Here is a 9014-nt window from a genome sequence, read left to right on the forward strand (position 1 = left end):
GCGTTTCATGTAGATAAAATGAAATGCCAATGATTTTTGTCACAAGTGCTAAGTATAGACAATTTTGCTTAAATGTAGGGAGCTGGAAGGAAAACCAAAAATAATATCCCTGTTCACAATTTTCTGAGGATGAGTTGTGAGGAATTCATACCAAGAGCCCAAGAAATACTTGCAGTGCTTTTTCTGTAATACTTTAAGCATACATGCTATGGCAGTTTTCCAAGACAGCTTATTGGTCAATTTGTTCTTTACATTGTAGCTTATATCCCTAACCTATGAAGCAGTGCTTTTTCCCTTGGCAAAGGCAGGTGTACAAGTAACTTTAGTATCAGAAGTTTCTTATGTCTTTGAAGATGAAGGATTCGTGAGTTCATGCTAAAGGGACAAAGACAAAGGAACATTTTTAAAAGAAGAAGACTTCTGGGGATTATATGAAATACTTTTTCACAGACTTTCTTTCATAGAGTTACAGAAATCAACTGAATTAGATGTGTTCATATAACAGCTGCAGCTGTGTGTCACACAAGACTCACAAACATTATTGTACAACATCTGGGGCGTGCAGTGTGGCTTACACATTTCTCCCAAAGTGTTGAGTTTTCAGAACACTCTTTGGGCAACTGAAGTCAAAATCTTAATATTGTTTAAATATATATTTCTAGATTGTAGTGTAATTTTAATGTTCGTTTGGAAGAACAGTTTTAAAAGTCAGATTTTCCAAAGTCTCAAAATTTTTACCAGTTTCTAAAAAGTTGAGCAAGCGACGTAACAGTGGCTCAGAAGTTAATATTTAAGCTGACTTAATTTTTAAAGTCTCCTCTTCCCCCAAGAATGACAATTAGGTATTGAATGCCAGCTGCTCTCTCTGTCCAGAAGACCTTTGCAAACCATCTAGTATTAGCTAAACTTCTGATGGAAGTGGCCTTTGGAAAATCTAAACTTGTCACTGAGGCAGCTCCTCACAAGCTTTATCCCCAACCCTGCTAAGGCATCCAGCCTGTTGTGTGAACACCTGACTGGGGAGATGAGGCAAAGCTTGTAGGCTCTGCCATGACTGCTGTTTCCCTCTGGCCTGCATACGTTCTGGAGGGCCAGGCGGCCCCCTTTCAGACACATGCTTGTAAAGTAAGCCACTGGGGAATGGTGGACCCCTCTGTGTTTCTCTGTGTGAAGATTGCTGGTTAGGTTTAGTCATTTGTCACACCACCTGCATTTCTCGATTTTGATTTTAAATACAGACAGATAAGTATCCAATCACAGAAAGTTTAATAACTGTAGACCACAAGGTATAACCACTTAACCCATATTTCTTGTCAGACTAGATCTGATTTCTCTCTCAAAGGTTCTCTAGCAAAAATGATCTTGTGGGGTTTCATAAGAACTCAGCTAACTTTTATTATGGTGTATATAATAGTTAAATTTTTTCTTTTTTAAGATCCAAGAAAACATTCTTGGCCAAAATCTAGGGGAAGTTACTGCCATTTCGTACTGTACAAGGAAAACAAAGACACCATGGATGCTATTAATCTACTGTCTAAATATTTAAGGTTAGTATCTTGTTCTTTTGCCTATACAAAATCAAGACACAGAAGTGTATTTTCCTCTTTCCATGCTGATGAAAAAGGAGTGGGAAAATAGGCAAATAGGTAGCAAATGTGCCTCCTAATTATAGTGGGTTTTTTTGTTTGTTTTGGGGGTTTTTTTTTGGCTGCACTGCGTGGCTTGCAGGATCCTAGTTCCCCGACCAGGGATTGAACCTGGGCCACAGCAGTGAAAGCGCCTAGTCCTAACCACTGGACTGCCAGGGAATTCCCAATTATAGTTTCCTTAGACAACAGTTGAATTAATTTTTCTTAACCTCCTTGCATATTGCCAGTGATTCAAAATGAAAATTGTTTAAGTAAGTGGTTTACATATAGTTGAGAGTTACTAGTTCACCTAGCTGAAAATAAAATTTAACTTTGTTCCCTGAAAGCCTACACTTTGATGTGGTTGCAGAAGTCTGCTTCTAAACCATAAGCTCTTAACTCCAGGAGATAGACTAGATTGGAAACCTGACACCAGTCAGATTTTCTCACAGGAATGCAAATATAGTAGAGTTTGGGTCTCTGAGGATGAGCCAGGTGCCATTTTATTTTTGGAAATGGGTACAGGTACCATAGCAAATCTGTATGCATGGAAATTTGCTTTCTGATAAATGTTTAACCCAGTTTAAACACAGCACACAGTGTGTTAGTTTGCTATGGCTGCCTTGACAAGATACCACGGACTGAGTGGCTTAAATAAGAGACATTCATTTTCCCACAGTCTGAAGGCTGGAAGCCCCAAGCTCAGGGTGTTGGCAGGTTTGGTTTTTTCTGAGGCCTCTCCTTGGCTTCCAGATGGCCACCTCCTCTGTGTTCTCTCATGGTCTTCCCTCTGAGTGTGTCTGTGACCCGGAGTCTCTCTGTGTGTCCACGTTTCCTCTCCTTATATTAGGACACGAGTCTAATTGGATTAGGGCCTCATTTTAACTTAATCACCTCTTTAAAGGCTCTATCTCCAAATACACTTGCGTTTGAGGTACTGGCTGTCACAGCCTCAACATAGGAATTTTAAGGGAGCACAATTTAGTCCATAGGACACAGTACCATTTGAAGTAGCATTTTACTTTAGTCTAGTTGCTAGCTCTCTCTGATTCCTTGTCTGTACCTGAACCCGGGAGAGTAGGCAGCTGGGGAGGGAGCTCCTCTGAGATCTGGAGTTGGGATTGCTCGGAGTTCAAGAAATTCTTCCCGTTTCTTTCCTGTTCGTGTGGAGCAGTTTTTATAAAATTCTTCTTGGTTAACTGGCTCACTTATATCTTCATATTAAAACTATTCCGATCCTTGTTTTAGCATTTGGCTTTTATACAAAGAAATAGCATGTATTTATGGAAAATTCACATTACTATTAACTTTTTTTGAAATTGAAGGTATAAAATTTTTGAAGTGGTACATTGATACATCTAGAATGGATTTTTCTTTACCTTCACAGTTATTTAATTAATGAATTGCATGTAATCAACAGGAAGTGCATTACTTCCTTCTCTGTTGCTGGCTAGTACAAATGTTCTAAGTCACACACAGCTGGACTTCCCTGGTGGCGCAGTGGTTAAGAATCTGCCTGCCAGTGCAGGGGACATGGGTTCGAGCCCTGGTCCTGGAAGATCCCACATGCCGCAGAGCAACTAAGCCCGCGCGCCACAACTACTGAGCCTGTGCTCTAGAGCCCGCGAGCCGCAACTACTGAGCCTGCATGCCTAGAGCCCATGCTCCGCAACAAGAGAAGCCACTGCAGTGAGAAGCCCGTGCACCGCCACAAAGAGTAGCCCCTGCTCGCTGCAACTAGAGAAAGCCCGTGCGCAGCAATGAAGACCCAGTGCAGCCAACAATTAAATTAAAAAAAATAATTTTAAAAAGTCAAGCACAGCGAAGGAGGGGGTTGTTCAGGCATCATTTTTTTTTTTCAAACACCTTTATTGGAGTATAATTGCTTTACAATTGTTCAGGCATCATTTACTTTCTTAGCTTGCACACTAATTTATGTTCTCCTGGGTTTGTTTGTTTGTTGTTTTTTTCCGGTACGCGGGCCTCTCACTGTGTGGCCTCTCCCGTTGTGGGGCACAGGCTTCCAGACGCACAGGCTCAGCGGCCGTGGCTCACGGGCCTAGCCGCTCCGCGGCATGTGGGATCTTCCCGGACCGGGGCACAAACCTGTGTCCCCTGTATCGGCAGGCGGACTCTCAACCACTGCGCCACCAGGGAAGCCCTCCTGGGTATATTTTTAAATAAAGTTTGTCCTTACTATTCTCTCATTCCGTTACGTTTTTAAGTATATTTATTTTAAATCTTAAATTATGAGAAGCATGATTTCCTAATGGTACGCAACCTCAGATGATTTTGTTTTTGTCTTATCAGAGTCAAGCCAAACATATTCTCCTACATGGGAACCAAAGATAAAAGGGCCATAACCGTTCAAGAGATTGCTGTTCTCAAGTAAGTAGTGAGTACGTGTCAGGATTCGTACTGCAAAACCCCTAGCGCCGCCTTTCAGAGTTCTTGGATTTGTTTTGTGGAGTTTACCTCTTCCATCTTTAGATGGTGCCTCTGCCTATTCAAAAGATTGCTTTTCTATTTGTTTTTTTCTTCTTCCTTATCTGTATTTTCTAATGTTTTTGCAGCAAAAATGTTTTGCAGTCATTTTTAAAGGGTTTTTGTGGTAGAGTCGAGAATAAGTGCCTCTTTCTCTCTCTTTTTCATTCATTACTAAATATAAGTTATTTAAAATTACAGAACAGTGAATGAGGTCTTTTGTTACACACTGGACATATACAGATGAAAAAGGTGGCAGAGAGAAATATAAATCAGAACTTATCGCACAGTGAGATAAATGTTAAAATAGAGGTATATTTGGGGTATTAGGGTAGACCTGACGACAGAGCTTGGCACTTATAGTGGGGGCCAGGCCAGGGAGGTTTTCACCGAAAATGGCATCTAGATGAGGGCTTCTCTGCCTCTTCACTGCTGGCATTTTGGACTGGGTAATTCTTTGTTGTAGGGGCCGTCCTGTGCATTGTAGGACGTTTAGCAGCAGCCCTGGTCTCTACCCACTAGATGTCAGTAGCATTCCCTCTACTGATGTCAGCATTGTGACAAACAAAAATGTCTCCAGACATTTCTAAATGTCCCTTGAAGGGCAAAATAGCCTCTGGTTGAGAATCACTGGTCTAGATTCTAGAAGGATGGGTAGGAGTTTCCTAGGGCCGGGAGGGTCTAGGGTTGTTGGTTCCACACCAAGAAAAGAGCTTGTGAAAAGACACTGGAAAGGATTTGGGGAGCATAGCATATTTGGTACCTGGCAGGTGTTTGAGTTTTGTGGGAGCTTAGCAGGAAATAAGGCTTGATGGGTAGGCACGATCCAGATCCTGAAGGGCCCTGAGGGTCATGTTAGGATCTTGGACTTGACCTTAATCTAAACAGGGGGAGTCGTGTGTAGGGACAGGCTTAGGGGTTGTCGGTGAGCAAGAGGGATGGAACGGAGATCGGGGCTGCTGCCATGTTCTGGGGCAGAGGATGGGGGCCTGAACCCAGTCAGTTCAGTGAAGGTCAGAGGGAAGGGAGGAAGTTGGACAAACTCAGGCTTCTGTCCTCATGCACCCACTGAGGTAAGGAGTGGTGGGAGGGAGAAATAAAGGGGCAGGAGAAAACTTTGGGGGTGATGCAGATGTTCATTATCTTGAATGTGGTGATGGTTTCATGGGTTTTAACATTCACATGTTAAAACTTGTACATTTTGAATATGTACGGTTTACCGTATGTTAATTTTGTCATGAAAAATAAAGTCATCTATGCTTGCTATCCCCACTGAAAACAAATGCATGTATGTATTTGTACTTCTCCCATCTTTTCATAAAGAAGTTGAGGTGGCGCCTCCTCTTCGCTCCACAGTCACCTGCCATCTGGCTCCTTTCCCACCCCTCCTCTGATTCATTTGAGATAATGTCAGGATTGAGCTCCCGGTTGCATCCTAATGGACTTTCCGGTCCTTTCCTTCACTGACCCTGAGACAGTGGCGTGATGTCGTAGTAAAGGCAGGGTGAGAACATCTCTCCGCGACTTCACTAGTGGCGGTGTGGTGTCGCTGTGTTTGAGGGAGAGCGGGAGGAGACACCTGAAGATGCCAGTGCTCTCACCTGGTAGCCTGGTCTCTCTCTCCCTGAGATACATGGAACGTGGGGTCCTCTGCTGAGAGTGAAGGGGGCAGGAGTGGGGAAGGGAACTTTAAAAGAGTGTGAAGATTTGAAACAGCCTCTGTGGGTGATGGGCTCGTCAGCAGCTCCTGACAGTAGGGTACCGGCAGTGACTCGCGGGCTCGGGCTTTCCGTGCTCTGGATGGTGGGGCACAGAAGGTTCTTGCCTTCTCTTTGGTATCCTGAAATAGTATTGTAGTCAGCTCCTGTGCTTTCCGGCCGGCCAGGTCTCGGAATTTTTCCACCTAAATTAAAAAATGGATCGGTTCAGGGGCTTCCCTGGTGGGGCAGTGGTTGAAAGTCCGCCTGCTGGTGCAGGGGATGCGGGTTCGTGCCCCGGTCCAGGAAGATCCCACATGCCGTGGAGCGGCTGGGCCCGTGAGCCGTGGCCGCTGAGCCTGTGCGTCTGGAGCCTGTGCTCCACAATGGGAGAGGCCACAGCCGCGAGAGGCCTCCCTACCCCCAAAAAAAAAAAAAAAAAAAAAAAAAAAAAAAAAAAAAAAAAAAAAAAAAAAAAAAAAAAAAAAAAAAAAAAAAAAAAAAAAAAAAAAAAAAAAAAAAAAAAAAAAAAAAGGATTGGTTCAATTTGTTTTCAACACGGAAGGAACTAGGTAGAAAATGAAAGTTCCACCATAATTGTACTCCCTCAGAGATTGCCAGCTGGGTATATTTTTGTAGGGGACTCTTTTTTCCTTATAAACCGAAATATTTATTTAAAATGTGTTCTTTTCTTGCAAACAATAAGTGATGTACCTCTTCCCCTATTAATATGTAGCAAAAGATATTTAAATATATGGATGCATCCTAATTTATGAGCTACTGTTCTGTTTCTGAATGTTTACATAGTTTCTCATTTCTTGCTATTATAAGCAGTTCCATGACGAACATATTGGGAGTTAAATCTTGGCACACATCTGTGATAACTTGATTAAGATAAACTTAGCAGCGGAATTACTGACTTAAAGGGAATGTGAAATTCTAGGTTTTAGGTTTTTGTTAGCAGAGTTTACTTGCCCTGTAGAAAGGTGGTACCAGTTTATCACCTTTATTCTTCTCCAGAATCCTCCCTGACACATATCACGATCTAAGAAAAATATAATTTACTAATTTGAGGGTCAAAAATTGGCATCTCGTTATTTTCCGTTGCATTTTATGATGTGACATCTTTGAAGAGTGAAGGTATTTATTTCTCTTCTTCGTCAGCCACCGGGTGTCATACTTGATCACAGTGCGGCTCTATTCATAGACCTTTGCTGCCTTTATCATCTTCCTGTTGACTTAGTAAGAAACCATGTTAGACACCTAAATGTTGGCCTTTGGAAAGTACATAGCACTTATCTTGCGGATGCAGGCTACACCCTTCGTTTGCTTAATGGATACATGGGGCTGGGTAGATTGGCTTTTCCCGTGAGATCTGGTGGACAGGATAAACCCACTCCGCCACACATGGATTTTTTAATTATTGCTGAATTGATCAATCCTCCGGATAAGCAGCTTTTCAGCTTCATGTAACTCTCCAAAGTCACCTAGTAGTTTTAACAGGATCTCAAGCAGGAACAGCCTCATTCAGCATGATTTGTTTCTTTTCCTGACTCTTCCTGCCAGTCTCCTTTCTGAGCCTGGGCCAGTATTTCCCTGGCTTTGTTAATAAAGGCTTTGTTGTGCAACATGCTGCTTAGGTTGGCTCCTGATGTTTAAACGCAAGATTTTGGTCGTCCCAAGTTACTCACAGAATTGCTGTGAATTGACAGCCAAAGAGCTTGACCAAGGATCATCAAAGTTAAAACTGTGAACAGTATCATGAAAAATATTGTCAGCTTCATTCCATCAGTTCTCAGGGAGCACCCACACCACTGAGAACTGAGTGTAGCTCTTGCTTTCTGCTGTGCTAGTGTGTTTCAGAAATATATGTTGTGTATCTAAGAAGAGACAGTAGAATATGATTCAGCCATGAAAAGGAATGAAGTACTGATACATACTATGGCATGGATTAAAACATTATGCTAAATAAAAGAAGTCATACACAGAAGGCCACATACTATATGATTATATTTGTATGAAATGTCCCAAGTAGGGAAATCTATAGAGACAAAGTAGATTAGTGGTTGCTAGGAGCCACAGATCTAGGGAATGGGGTCAGTAGGTGTAGGGTTTCTTTTGGAGGTGAGAGAAATGTTCTGGAATTAGATAGTGGTGACAGTTGCATAACATTGTGAATATACTAGAGACCACTGAATTGTACAATTTATAATGGTTAAAATGATAACCTTTTTGTTATGTTAATTTTAGCTCAACTTAAAAAAAAAAAAAGAACAGAGCTGTCTTTCATGGCTGTTGGGCATCAGTCTCCATAAGCTCTCTCCAGAGCTGCCAAGTCACTTATCTGATTCCTTCTTTCCTCCTGACTCTTAAATATTCCATTCGTTTCTACAACAGTAGTTACTGACCAAAGAGGGGTTCTGTCCTCCTGTTTCTCCCTCTGTTCACTTCCATCCTCTCCTGCCTGGACTCCAGGATACTGTTTCTGGATTAATTTATGCCCTGTGGCTCTACCATTGTCCCTACATATCTGAAGTCAAGGATGTGATGCCCTTTTTCTCTTGGATCTGCTGCCTCTGAGCAGCTGGCCCAGGCTGGTATAGACCCACTTTACACCTTTTTGGTACTCAGGTTGGACAGGGCATTCGGAGCCAGGAGAGAGGGTAAAGGAGTATGAACTTTGCCCACTTCTCAGGCTAGCTTCCTACATTTTATAATAATTAATGGGATAATGACAAATGTTTTTTCCTCAAGAAATTTGGTCAGGCTGTTTCTGCTCATATTGAACCAGGAAACAGATAAGAGTGATTGATAACGTGTCAAGGAATTGATTGTCTTCAGGACAAATGGGGAAATTTTCAGCAAGGAAACAAGAATTCTCTGAGGTGAAATGGCAAACTGGTATTATATCGGTGGATTTTAAACAGTTTAACTCAGTAACAGCATATTTTTAACAAGGGAGTAAGATAAAATTTCCCCACTAATTTTTCATGTAATGTTGGAAATTCAGAGGCTGCAGAGCAGGGGCACACACCTCTGTGGGGCTGCTTCCATGATTAGCTGCTCTGGGTTGATAGGCCAGGCACTTTGGGGCAGAACAGCCTCTCGTGCAGGCCCCGGGCCCAGGAACCACATCCAGATCCTCCCGACCCCTGTATTTCCAGGCAAAACTGGAACATGGCTCCTCATAACAAGAGCCAGCAGG

At 42.4% G+C, this 9014-nt stretch overlaps 1 protein-coding gene across 1 annotated transcript in view; it reads left to right on the top strand.

Annotated features, from left to right (window-relative positions):
• The window catches only part of PUS7 (pseudouridine synthase 7), a 57939-nt gene that overhangs the window by 25182 nt on the left and 23743 nt on the right, over nt 1-9014 (top strand). The window contains exons 6-7 of the mRNA XM_007468982.1: nt 1436-1547; nt 3939-4016. Of these exons, the coding sequence (XP_007469044.1) occupies nt 1436-1547; nt 3939-4016 (190 nt within the window). The remainder of the gene's footprint in view (nt 1-1435; nt 1548-3938; nt 4017-9014) is intronic.

Source organism: Lipotes vexillifer, unplaced genomic scaffold, assembly GCF_000442215.2.
Source record: "Lipotes vexillifer unplaced genomic scaffold, Lipotes_vexillifer_v1.1 scaffold1002, whole genome shotgun sequence".
Lineage (NCBI taxonomy): Eukaryota > Metazoa > Chordata > Mammalia > Artiodactyla > Lipotidae > Lipotes > Lipotes vexillifer.